Below are 14,340 nucleotides of genomic sequence, written 5' to 3' on the forward strand. Positions count from 1 at the left end.
AATTATGTTAACACTCACAAATTACTGCACATTGTAAGTGCTGTTGTTGGAGATGGCATCTGTGTGTAGACACCAATCTGGCTGAATTAGCCTTGTCTCTCCCCTCCACCCCCAGAGATGTAAAGACAGAACTATGGCCCTTTCCCCAAAAGTGTTCAGCAAGAGGGGCTTTTCCCTTCTTCCCACTATTCCCAAGACAGGTGAGTCAGACCTCAAGAGAATTGTCTGTAACGTCTCTGTGCAGCTGTGAGAATAGTGACCTGGTTTTCCAGTCTTAGTCAATGTCTGGTTCATCACTGCACTTGCTGACTGCTCCTGGTACTAATGGAGCCTGAGCTATCCCTGGAGGGTTGATAAGTTTGGAGTTCAGTCTTCCTGGGGACCATAACATTAGGAGACAGATAGGTAGCAGTGTGTGAGTGTGTGTTGGGGTGAGGGATATGGATTAGCCACAGGATGGGATCCAGTAGACTGGAGGGAGGGAGGTTCCGGTCAGCGTGGCTTACTAGAAACACCACCAGTTCTAGTAGTGCTCAATTATACCAGAATCTTGGAGGTGACACCCAAGGGTAGGGTCATTTAAAAGCTCTTCAGGTAATGCTGCCGTGTAGCCAGACTTGAGAAGCTCTGTCACGGATCGTGAGCCAGGTCGGCTACTAGAAGCAACTAAAGAGAGATCACCCTGGGGCAGGGACACAGCATTTGTGTTAGGATTGCTGTGCCTCCAGTATCCTTCTTCCATGTCCTAAAATAAATGGGACTTTCTGGGAAAAGGGAGAAGGGATATGAGAGACAGATTGGCTGTCTCCACATCAGGATGGCTGAATCCAGCTGCATGACATGGGGAGGCTCTGGATCAGATACGACATTAGTCTTTAAATTCGTAGGACTGCATTTTAAAGTATCTGAAGTAGATGTTTTAATAAGCAAACAGAATTTAAATGTTTTAAGCCACAGACTGCACTATCTTTGAGGGAGCCCCCTACCCAACAAAAATGGGAAGATAGACACTGCATAGTTCTTGGCAACTGATAAAAGGATAAACACTATGCTTCTACCCTAATTAGTTGAGATGCTTAGAACAGATGATGACCCTGGTTAAACCAGTGGCATTAGGAGGTAGAACGAACTGTACTGACTAGATATGGTCAGAGTAATTTATGAGCAAAAAATCTGAACTTGAAATCAAGGGTAAGAGCAAAGCCACTTCTTTTAATATCTCATTCTCTTCCTCATGTAACTAGAGAGAGGAAAAGAAAACCCCCACATGCAGGGCCACCTCACTTTCCAAGAGAAAGAAATCCTCTATGGGAAAAAATGAGCCTTCTTTTAGATGATATTTGAACAACTAGAAATGTCCTGGCTTCCTATTACCAGTGGGGGGAATAAATCTCCTTTGTCACTTCTAAAATAATGGACACATATAATTCAGCCTATTTTCTGCTTAAAACCCACAGTACTCAGATGATAAAAGGGAATATCTGAGCCTGCTGGTCTGATGAATTTATTCTGCAGGTTTCCTGGGTTTTCATATTAAGGGCTATTTTCTTGGAGCCAAATCAGAATGTGCATCTGGGTTTTCTAGGCCTGGTTTCCATGGTGAGAGGAGTAAAGGGAGGCTACCCTTCATTTCTCTTCCCAGTGATTTTAAATACAATATCCGTATAATTTAAATCTCCTCAAATTTGGCATTTCGAGTCCTTTTACAACCCAGAGCTAGGAAATTGGAATGCATTCAAGGTTCTCTACGCCTCTCCACCTTCACCCTTATAATTAACAATTACTAATATTTATTGAAAGCTTTCTATGGGCCAGACAATGTGTTAAACGTTTAACATTCATTTACTCATTTATTTTTTCTTGATGACTCTATGAGGCAGACTATAATTATCACCATTTTACAATGAGGAAATAAGAAGCTAAGTAATTTTCCCAATATCACATGGCTAATCATTAAAAAAAAAAAAAGCCTACACTTAAAGTAAGCTCTGTCTGACTTTAGAAAGTCGAGCTTCTCCCTGAGAGAGAGAGATAAAGGGAGAAATTATTTTTAGAAAGTGTGGTCCTTAAAAGGTTGTAAGTCAATTTAGGGAAGCCAGACTCGTAGAAGTGTTTCCTGTATCATTAAAAATGAGAATCTGTTGGGGCGCCTGGGTGGCTCAGTCAGTTAAGCGTCTGACTTCAGCTCAGGTCATGATCTCACACCTTGTGAATTTGAGCCCCACAGCGGACTCTGTGCTGACAGCTCAGAGCCTGGAGCCTGCTTGGGATTCTGTGCCCCTCTCTTGCTCTGCCTCTTCCCTGCTCATGCTCTATCTCTCTCTGTCTCAAGAATAAATAAAACATTTAGGGATGCTTGGGTGGCTCAGTCGGTTAAGTGTCCAACTTCAGCTGGAGTCAGATATCCCTGATCTCAGGGTTCTTGAGTTTGAACCCTGAGTCGGGTTCTGTGCTGACAGCTCAGAGCCTGAAGCCTGCTTCAGATTCTGTGTCTCCCCCTCTCTCTGCCCTCCCCCGTTCATGCTTTGTCTCTCTCTCTCTCAAAAATAAAATAAACAATAAAAAAAAGAATAAAACATTTAAAAAAAATGAGGATCTGTCATCCCTTAGCTCTTTATCCAAAGGCTGCCCTTCCTTTGATTTTGGGGTAAGCGTCCTTCTAAGAGGTGTCATAGGTAGAAGTCTGCTTTTTCTTTTTGAAAACTATGTTCCAAATAATTTGGTAATATCTATGTAACAGACACGAGTACTCATTTTATAGTGCATTGTACCCGTTTATAGTACTAATTTGCAGTTATAGAAAGAAAAAATATTCTAAGGAGAAAGAAAGAAAACTAGGATGAAATACTGATGATCATAGGAATATATGACATCTACTAAGAAGAGATGCTGGGCACATTACTGTATACAGCAGTTTCCTGGCTCTGGTAAGGCGAGGATGAACAGTCGGACAGTTCTGAACCACCTTCCCTTCAGAATATTTTAGCTTCTTGTTCCCTTCCCTCCTTACTCACCCTCACTCCTACCTCTGTGTGAATATAACCCAGATCACTTACAGCTTAACCAATTAAAACATTCTTCTCTTTCCAGTTAAAAACAAAGCAAATTCACTATGGCAAATGTGTAAAATGCTGATAAGCAAAAGGCAGTTAAATTAATCCATCTACTTGTAGATATTTATGCTTTCCTTCCAGACCTTTTTATCTGTGTGTACACACACACACACACACACACACGTTTTTCTTTATTAAAAGTTGGATCATACTGAATTTTGTACCCTAAATTTTCACTTTATAATGTGATAGCAATAGACAAAATGAGCATTTATCATGGCCCAAGCACTTGCTAAGGTTTTAACATTTATTGTACCATTACATTCTCAAAGCAACCCTATGAAATAGGCTTACCATTATTCTGATTCCACAGATTAAAAAAAAAAAATCAGGCCAGGTGAGAAAGTGACAAGAATGTATCACACAGGAAGTAACAAAGTTAATGAAGCTAAACCCACGTCTAACAAATCTTGAGCCATGGCACTGATGGTGATAATGATGGTGAGGATGATTAAGATACAATATCTGACATTAACTGAGGTCTTCCTGTGTACCAAGCACTGTTCCAAGTGCGTGTATTACATTGTTTAAACTAAAACTTCCATGAGGTCAATACTCCGGTTGTTTCCACTTGAAACATGCAAGCTGAGAAATTAAGCACTTTCTCAAGGTGGAGTTAGGGATACAACTGTAAGGCTCAGAGTCTCAACTCTACTATGCTGTGCAACCTCTCTGCCTCCATTCTATAAACCTGCCTCAGCCAGAAATGCAACTTGTTTCTCTCCAACTCCAGAACCTGGTCTTCACGAATGATACTGCTTATTCTCCCATGCCCGTGTATATATAACTATCATTTTTAATGATCATGTGCTTCAGAATTAGAGGGCTGCATCATATTTAACCAATTCCTCGTTATTGAATGTTGGGTTGTTTTTTGTTTTGAAATATGAATACTGACCCTTTATCAGATATGTCGTTTGTAAATATCTTCTCTCATTCCATAGTTTTGTTGATTTGTTCCTTCACTGTGCAGAAGCTTTTTATCTTGATAAAGTCACAATAGTTCATGTTTGCTTTTGTTTCCCTTGCCTTCAATAACATGCCTAGTAAGTTGCTCCAGCCGAGGTCAAAGAGGTTGCTGTCTGTGTTCTTCTCTAGGATTTTGGTGGTTTCCTGTCTCACATGTAGGTCTTTCATCCACTTGAATTTATTTTCATGATTTGGTGTATGGTGTAAGAAAGTGGTCCAGTTTAATTCATCTGATAAAGGGTTAGTATCCAAAATCTATAAAGAATTTCTCAAACTCAACACCCAAAACACAAACAACCCAGGTAAGAAATGGGCAGAAGACATGAATAGACACTTTTCCAAAGAAGGCATCCAGATGGCTAACAGACACATGAAAAAATGCTCAACACCAATCATTATCAAGGAAATACAAATTAAAACCACAATGAGATACCACCTCACACCTGTCAGAATGGCTAAAATTAACAACACAGGAGACAATAGGTGTTGGCAAGGATGTAGAGAAAGGGGAACCCTCTTGTACTGTTGGTGGGAATGCAAACTGGTGCAGCCACTCTGGAAAACATTATGGAGGTTCCTCAAAAAAGTTAAAAATAGAACTACCCTATGATTCAGCAATTGCACTATTAGGTATTTACACAAAGGATACAAAACTACAGATTCAAAAGGGTACATTGTCATTATCAATAATAGCCAAGCTATGGAGAGAGCCCAAACTATTTGACAGAGCCCAGATGTCCATCGACTGATAGATGGATAAAGAAGATGTGGTATACATATACAGTGGAATATTACTTAGCCATCAAAAAGAATGAAATCTTGCAATTTGCAATGACATGGATGTAGCTAGAGGGTATTATGCTAAGTGAAATGAGTCAGTCAGAAAAAGACAAATACATATTCTTTCACTCATATGTGGAATTTAAGAAACAAAACAGATGAACATACGGGAATGGAGGCAGGAGGAGAGAGAGGGAAACAAACCAGAAGTGACTCTTAAAGATACAGAACAAACTGAGGATTAATGGAGGGAGGCGGGTGAGGGAGGGGCTAGATGGTGGATGGGCATTAATGAAGACACTTGTTGTGATAAGCACTTGGTGTTGAATGTAAACCTAAAACCAATATTGCACTGTATGCTAACTAAAATTTAAATTTAAAAAATACAAGTAAATTTGTAATAAAACTCCTATTAGCAGAAATAGGTCCTGTAGTTTGTTTATCTTTATGATAAATTACCACTCAAAGAATTCCTGGTCACTGGATATTTATTTATGTGTTAATGTGTTTCCTCCTGAAAACTTACACTGATTTCTGTTCATTCATTCTGGAAGTGTCTGAGGATATTCACTTCCCTGCATTTTCAGCAGGGCTGAACAATGAATATCTTTAATCTTCCTGAAAAGATGATTTAAAATGATCCCTCATTATGATACTGATACTACACTTCTCTGACTTATTCTATAAATTGTCTGTGCATGCTCTTTGCTCATTTTCTATTAGGGTGTTAATATGTTTATCCTATCCTGATATTTCTTATTAATTATATAAAATAATATGTTATTAATTATATAACAATTCTAGCCCCTTATATATTCAGAATATTACAGGGTATCCCATGTGTTATAAATATGATATCCTAATTTTCCATTTACTATTATTATTATGACATTTTTCATATAAAGAACTATTTTCTAATATCATCATACCATTGGTCTTTTTTATAGTTTTTACCTTTGATGCTATTCTTAGTGGGACCTTCTTACCTCCAGATTTTGGATATGATTACCTAATATTTTTATTATTGTTATATTTTCACTTATTCACTTATATTCACTTTATATTTATATATTTATATATATATAAATATATATAAATATATATTTATATATATTTATATATTTTCACTTATTCAGTTATATTTTTCCTTATTCCAGTTACATATAATCCTGACTAAAGATGTGTCATAAGGATCTGACTTTGGTTTTTGTTAGATCATTACATTAAATAATTGTTTTGAGACAACATATCAAATAAGACCCTTTCATATTGATTTATAGTATGTTCATCATGAACTAAATATCCTTATATACTAGTGTCTACATTATGTGGTTTTCAAATCTTAATTGTAGCTTTATAATAATATTGAATACATGAGATGCAGGTCTATATCTTTGTTTTCAGAAAACCTTTATTATTCACAGATTTTTTTGGTAGATGAAATTTAGACTATCTTTTGTAAGTTTCACTCATTATTTCTATTGCATTACATTTATGGATTAGGTTTTGGGCCCTTGCTTCTTCTTTATTTCTTGACCGAGAATCTAATATCTAGGTGTTCTAAAACCTGAAAACCAAATAATGGAAATCCAGATAGCAAATAGACACATTAAAATGTGTTCAGGCTTGTTAGTAGTCAGGACGTTGCCAATTTAAACCACAATGAAAGATCAGTACGCACTTAGTAGACTAGCAGAATTCAAAAAGTCAGCTAACACCAAGTATGGGTAAGGACGCTGAGAAAAAAAACAAAACAAAACAAAACAAAACAAAAACCCTCTCATACACTGCTGGTCATGGTGTTAATTGGTACTACCACCGGGTTAAATATGTGAAGATGCGCGTCCTATCCCCCAGCATCTCCCCCTGCAGGAATGTACCCTACAGATGTGTGGACTTTAAGGAGTCTTACACGTATAGGGATGTTCATGGCAGCGTTGTTTGTAACACTCCCAAGTTGAAGACACCCAGATGTTAGGTATTCTCTTAGCACAATGGCCTATTTATCCCTCAGAGTTCTCTGCTACTTCTCAGAGATGCCTGTGGCTTGTCACCCAGGGGAGTATCTGACATGACAACTATGAGGTACTGATAAGGGAAAGGGAAAATAAAGCCCATTCCATCCGGGGGCGGGGTCGGGGCGGGGGGCAGACTGTGGGGTCAGGGTCATTGTCTCCTGAACTGCATGGAGACCTAGGACTTGCAGGAAGGATGCATTCACGCGTGGGAGATGAATGTACGAGGGAATGAGGTCTGCCTAGTTCTGCTACCACAGGCTCTTCCCATTAGGGTCAGTCCTGGGCCTTGTGACGTCAACATTCTGTCCACAGGATTTGGCTTGGGACTTGAGTACCTGGGTAGGTCAGCCCCTGTGCAGGCCCCATGTCACACCGGTTTCCTTTGTCCAGAGGCAACACCTTACTACCAGAGGCTCGGGTCAGCTGTGTATAGCTTTTGACAAGTAAAATGCCCATTCCTACGAACGTTTGCGTCTCCAGAACGGGCACTGATGTTTGGAGCACTTTCTAGGTGCCAGGCACTGAACTGAGATTTTGGCATCTCATTTAATCTCTCACCTCTAGAAAGATCTCCTGCTTATTATTCTGACCTTGCTGATGAGGATTTCTCAAGTTCAGGCAGCTGACTCGTTCAAGGTCAGAACAAGTGGTAAAGGCAGGTTTTGAACCCAGACAGCATGGCTCCAGAGCTAATAATTGCCACCATTGCTTGTTTACTTGACTCGTCATTATTTTTTCAACACGTTTTGTTGAGTGACTCTGCATGCCACGTTCAATATGACACTAGAAATGTAACGGTGAGCAAGCCACTCTTGCTTTGTGCCTCATCCCTCACGAGTTAGGTGTGTTCCTGGAAGAGTATGGAGAAGGTCCACAGTGTGTCAAAGCGCTTAGAGAATGCATAACTAACTAGTCTACGGCCATACCACCCTGAATGCGCCCGATCTCGTCTGATCTCGGAAGCTAGGCAGGGTCTGGCCTGGTTAGTACTTGGATGGGAGAATGCATAACTAGGGGGTCACCAATGGGGGCCAAAATTGACTGTAGCTTTGCTTTGTTGTTGAAAGAGTCCTTTCAAACAACCATGTTACTAAGTGTGAGTTTCACACCTAATGAAAAACCTTACATCATCCAGAATGTCAGCCCCCTCTCTCCCGCTCCCTCATCACCTGTAATAGCAGGCTGTAAATGCCGTCCTTGTGTCTTGTAACGACTCTAAGATGCAGAGGTAATCCGACGTATGGTGCACCAAATTCTAAGTGCGTTTGCAGAAGTAATACAAATAAAGGTCCTTTAGTACCAACCTTCCAAATCAAGACAACAAATACCATCTTCTTGGCCATTTGAATTTTAGCATCATCTGAACATTTGAGGCCTTATGGGATCCAATTTTTAATAGGTATATGATATAAACAAGAGCAGAATTTGCCCATCAAGGTCTGTGCTTGCCCGTATGTGGGTTGATGAATTAGTCTACTGAGACTAGGAAATTAGACATTTTTGCCTGCTGTGAGCAATCTAGCAGTGGATGATAAACATCCAAACAGTGTTTATTCCTTTATTTACCCTGGTAATGTGCCTTAGGAGGAACATGTTGGGAAAAGGGATCCGTTAATGGATCAGGGAATAAAACTGACCTGACTTCTCTGTGTTTTCAGCACCTGAGATGTTCAACTCCAGAAGAGAAACGGGCTATGCCTTTGCTGTTGACTGGTGGTCCCTGGGAGTGACGGCATATGAGCTCCTCAGAGGCCGGGTATGGGAGAATCGCAGTTTTCTTTGGTTCCTCTTCCGTCAAGTTTCCTTTTTAGAATGGAAGAATGGATTTTTTTTTTTTTTTTTGCTAAACTCAAGCAGTTTGTTTGCAGGCTGAAAGCATTATGCCATGTGATGCTTGGGACTTCTGCACATTCACTCTCCCACGTATGGAGCCAAGCATGTGAGTTAGTATTAAACGCAGATAAAATGAAATAATATGGATATTATAAACTGCCAGAGAGGGAAAATCAGTGCACCTCACTAAATAGCTTGTGTAAATATATTTGTTTGTTTAAAGAAAATCATTTGGTGTGACAGTACAGGACTCTAACATAGACATGCTTCCCTAAGGCAAGTGTGAATTATTAACACAACACAATTCATGCCCTGTCTTGTTGGTTCCTCTCTGTCATCAGGCCCCTGGGTTCTGAGTTCAGTGGAAAATGAGAGTAGTTTCCTTTTAAAGAAGACTTTCCTTAAACTAAGAAAATGCCTAGAGAGAATTTTGCCAAGAGAATATTTTTTACCTCCCTCCCATATCATGTTACCTCTGTGGTACTTCCCTGTGATGTGCTGTATTAACACTGTCAGATTCACTTTTCTTTTCTTTTCTCTTCTTTTCTTTTCTTTTCTTTCTTTCTTCCTTTCTTTTGTTTTGGAAAGTTGAAGGAAAGTTACTATTAGATTGTTGAATTTAAATCCACTCTGTCAAGTATTGCTCTGGTGAGTTTTTCAAGGCCTATCTATTTTTATGTTTTTATCTCTTCTATATTACTAGATTACAAATTCATGAAAGATGAAACATGTACCTTATACAGTTTAGTATTATTCCCAGTATTTAACTTTAGATAGATACATAACAAGTGTGTATTGAATGAATGGGGGAATAAGCCACTACATATCAATCTTGCCACATTCTCAGAAAGAATCGCCATGTAGGCTACAGGTAATTTTGTTTCAAAATGCTAATCACATTTAATTGCAACTATCAACACAACTAAGCCACAGAGGAAGGGTGCTAAACAATGATTTGTCTACATTTACAAATTCTCACTTACAGAAAGATACATGCCTCAAAGATATGCTTGACATCTCCGTGGTTTCTGAACTTCATTGCAGTCTTGGTGAATGGGTGGGTCTCTTAACTATTAACCTGCTTGGTCTGCCTTTTCTGCCTTTGTGTTATCCTTGTTAGGTTCTGATGGGTACACACACAGTTTTACACTAATTGTACATCCTTAGGTGCAACTAACTCTATTGCTTTTGTACTCCTGAAATATGACTATAATCACACCTCATTTTCTCCCATGTAATGTTTTACCATTGCCACCTTATGCATTCTTCATATTCTTGCTTTTATATGCTGCCAAAGAATTATTTCATATATCCTGTCATTGCATACTGTATTACTTTATAGTATATGTTCCATTGATTTAGGGGTGTTCAGTCAATATAAATATTTACAGGTTTTGTAAATAGACTATAGGCTTCACCAATGTAGAAATAATGTGTCTTATTCTTCATTGAATCCCCAGTGCCCAACAGAGGTGCTGGAACATCATGAGCATTCAATAAATATTTGGAAAATGAATAAATATACAATTCTGGTAGCTGATGAGTGAACATGGATTTTAAATTTTTGAACTAGAAAAATAAGTTATTTTTTAGGCAAAGATGGTGATTGACTATTTTTAATAAGTGGACAGACCATGAGGATGTTTTTTAATACTAGCTTCAGTCACATGGCCTTCTAAAGTAAATGGAAAAAAAGCCCACTTAAACCAGTTAGTTGCCTGTGGCGTTCATCAGTTAATGTATTCATTTATCAAATCATGTTATGTTTCTAGCTGTCTGAGAAACAGTAAGTTTAGAAGCAGAAATGAAGAAAATTAGAAACAAGAAACGATGTATGTGCGCATGCATAGAATCCTGGAAGCCGAAGTGTGCCGAACGTGTCCCAGCTCTTAATGGTGTACATGGAATGAGTCACACGTAGTGACCCACATTGCCCTTGGCTAGCAAACAGCCAATAAGCATTGAGTATGGTGACCAGGTACCTAGCATTTCTTTTCTGAGATTGAGTTCCATGGGTTATTTCCACTATATTGTTACCAAGACAAATGAATTACCTATAGTCCCTTTATTCAGCCTTGTGGGAAGAAAATACATACAACTGTGTATGCTTAGACCTTGGATAAAAGAAATAAAGTCTGGCCAGTCTCCTTTTTAGAGGTCAACTCCTAGCAGTCTGTGGTTCCCCAAGTAACTTGACGTTGATATACCATGTGCAGAGTTAAGCCTTTCTTCACATCACCTCTATCCATGACTCACCTTGGTGTTCACTATTGACATTGGTATCCACCCTTGTTACCCCATGTTCAAGAGTGATGAAAATCTCTCTCCTGCATTGTGTGTGATATGTGTTAGCTGCTTTGTGGAGAATTTTACCCATGTTATGTGATTCAGTTTTTCCAACAATCTCACGTGGAGGTTTATTTTACAGATAAAGGAGCTTCATCTTACAGACGAAGGAACTGAAACTCCAATCGAGTGCCTTAATTTAGCACTCAATTCCTTTTTGCCTTCAAAGCTCAAACACTGAATTACATTACCTTTTTTTTTCTGCCAAGTTTTTATTTAAATTCCAGTTAGTTAACATACAGCATAATATTAGCTTCGGGTATAGAATTTAGTGAATCACCACTTGTATACAACACCCAGTGCTCATCACGAGTGCACTCCTTAATATCCGTCACGTATTTAACCCATCTCCCCACCCACCTGTCCTCCAGTAACCACCAATTTGTTCTCTGTAGTTGAGAGTTTGTTGCTGGGGTTGCCATTCTTTTTTTACCCATTATCTTCATTTGTTTTGTTTCTTAAATTCCACATGAATGAAATCATATGGTATTTGTCTTTCTCTGACTTATTTCACTTAGCATGATACTCTCTGGCTCCATCCAAATCTTTGCAAATGGCATGATTTCATTCTTTTTGATGGCTGAGTAATATTCCTGTGTGTGTGTGTGTGTGTGTGTGTGTGTGTGTGTGTGTATACTACTTCTTTAGCCATTCATCAGTCTGTGGACATTTGGGCTGTTTCCATACTTTGGCTATTGTTGATAATGCTGCTGTAAATATGTGGGTGCATGTATCCCTCCCAATTAGTATTTTTGTATCTTTGGGGTAAATACCTAATAGTGCTATTGCTGAGTCATAGGGTAGTTCTATTTTTAACTTTTTGAGGAACCTCCATACTGTTTTCCAGAGTGGCTGCCCCAGTTTCCACTCCCAGCAAAAGTGTAAGAGGGTTCCCCTTTCTCTGCATCCTTGCCAACACCTGTTGTTTCCTGTATTGTTAATTTTAGCCATTTTAACTGGTGTGAAGGTATATCTCATTGCAGTTTTGATTTGTGTTTCCCTGATCATGAGTGATATGGAGTATCTTTTCATGTGTCTGTTAGCCATCTATAATTATGTTACTTTTTTTTTTTTTGAGAGAAAGAAAGAGCACACGAGCAAGGGGAGGGGCAGACAGGGGGAAAGAGAGACAGAATCTTTCTTAAGCAGGCTCCATGGCTCTGTGCGGAGCCCAATGTGGGGCTCGCTCCTACAACCCTGGGATCATGACCTAAGCCGAAATCAAGGGTCGGATGCTCAACTGACTGAGTCACCTAGGCACCCCCTCCCCATTACATTACCTTTAAATACTGATTCATAACAGGAAAAAAATAAACTTCTATTTCTTCCAATTTGTTTCATAGGCCCACAATCACTTATTAAGTATCTTGAAGGGCCAGGCACTTGATAAATATACATGTCCATATTAACTGTCCCATTGTTGGTTAATCTAATATGGCAATTTTGTCCATTCAACAAACATGTAATGAGCACCTGTTAGGTCCAATGGACACACATATGAGTATGGGATAATCTCTGGCCCTAAGTAGCTCACAGTTCGCATAAAAGATTAAATCCTACAAATCTAGTTTATGAAATAGAGAAATTAATATAGGTAAAGACTGCCCTCTAGTGGACAGCTGTGAAAAATATGACAAAGCCACTGTTTTGATTTCTTTTCCCCCAAGTTAAGTATATAGAAGAACTTGGTTCTCTCAGAAGTGAAAGTACTTTGCCTTATCATAAAATTCCCTACCCCTCTCCTTGGAACTAGCAACTTATAGCACTATGGGCGGAGGATGAAGCTCTGTGGGTAACATTCTATCTTGAACTTATTATTGATTCAAACAAGTGCAAGGAGATGCAGAGTAAAATGCTGGATCTCCTTATAATCAACATGTAAGGGACAATTTTTTTTAAGTTCCATTTACTGAACACTTGTCCCATGTTTTATGTAAATACTTGTATAAGTTACCTTACAAAACAGTCCCAAATTGGTATCTCAGAGGTGGATTTAGCGTATAGAAATGTTTCATTTGGCCCAATGGACTTAGCTACTTTTTTTTCAACATTTATTTATTTTTGGGACAGAGAGAGACAGAGCATGAACGGGGGAGGGGCAGAGAGAGAGGGAGACACAGAATCGGAAACAGGCTCCAGGCTCTGAGCCATCAGTCCAGAGCCCGATGCGGGGCTCGAACTCACGGACCGCGAGATCGTGACCTGGCTGAAGTCGGACGCTTAACCGACTGCGCCACCCAGGCGCCCCTGGACTTAGCTACTTTTAAAAATTCTGAGATTTCACAAGAAACTATAGATTTCTGGTGTCTTTTTTTTTTTTTAAGAGAGCTGGCAACAGATCACATTTGCATATGAAAACAACAATCAGCTGGAAGGGATTAGAAAATGATACTGAGATTTTAGTCCTTGAAAATTTAGCTCAGAAACATTTGCAAAGCAACATTTTTTTCTTTCCCTATAAAAATGAAGACTCTTACTGCTTCTCTCCCCCAAGAGACCATACCATATTCGCTCCGGTGCGTCCAGCAAGGAAGTCGCGCACATGTTTGAGACGGCTATTGTGACTTACCCTTCTGCCTGGTCACAGGAAATGGTGTCACTACTTAAGAAGGTAAGAAGGAGGACAGCATGACAAAAGGAAGTGGTAAAAAGAAGCATGCTTTCTGGTTGGAGGGAAGAAGTTAGTCTGCAATACTGGAGGCGGTCATGACAATGTACATTTCTAGAGTGGGCTTTGCACCGAACAGCTTTCAAACACATGGTTTCATGAAGGCAACACAGGTGTCCTCTTGCTCAGCCATCTCAAACTCAACTATGTCCAAGATGAAGTCCCTGACCTCTGTCTCCTGGACTTTGTGTGATGTTCCCTTTCTCGGTGACCGGCCTCTGCATCCATCCAGTTATGGAAGCCAGAAACGAGAAATGGTCCATCTCATCTCCCCCGTTTCCAATTCATCGCTAAGTTCTGTAATCTGATTTCGTAAATATCTCTTGAATCTGTCACTTCTCTTTATCTCTACTGCTATCCCCCCAGTCCTACTGCCATCACGTCCTGCCTGATAACTGGTTTGTCCTGTACACTTTTTCACACTCCAGTCTGTTCTCCCCCCTGCCCCATAACGATCTGTTCAAAGCAAAATTAATTGTCTTCTCATTGTTCTCAGAAAAAAGATCAGAATCGTTGGTATGGTATAAAGGTTCTAAAGCCTTTAAGCCACTCAAGCCTTATTTTGGACTTTTATTCCCCTTTTGACTACACATAAACTGCTTCAGCCTTCTTT

The 14,340-nt window shown here is 39.4% G+C and overlaps 1 protein-coding gene across 1 annotated transcript in view; it reads left to right on the top strand.

The window, feature by feature from the left end:
- Positions 1–14,340, top strand: part of STK32A (serine/threonine kinase 32A) — a 95,848-nt gene that overhangs the window by 63,818 nt on the left and 17,690 nt on the right. The window contains exons 6-7 of the mRNA XM_047864374.1: positions 8,539–8,636; positions 13,554–13,670. Of these exons, the coding sequence (XP_047720330.1) occupies positions 8,539–8,636; positions 13,554–13,670 (215 nt within the window). The remainder of the gene's footprint in view (positions 1–8,538; positions 8,637–13,553; positions 13,671–14,340) is intronic.

Source organism: Prionailurus viverrinus, chromosome A1 (genome assembly GCF_022837055.1).
Source record: "Prionailurus viverrinus isolate Anna chromosome A1, UM_Priviv_1.0, whole genome shotgun sequence".
NCBI lineage: Eukaryota > Metazoa > Chordata > Mammalia > Carnivora > Felidae > Prionailurus > Prionailurus viverrinus.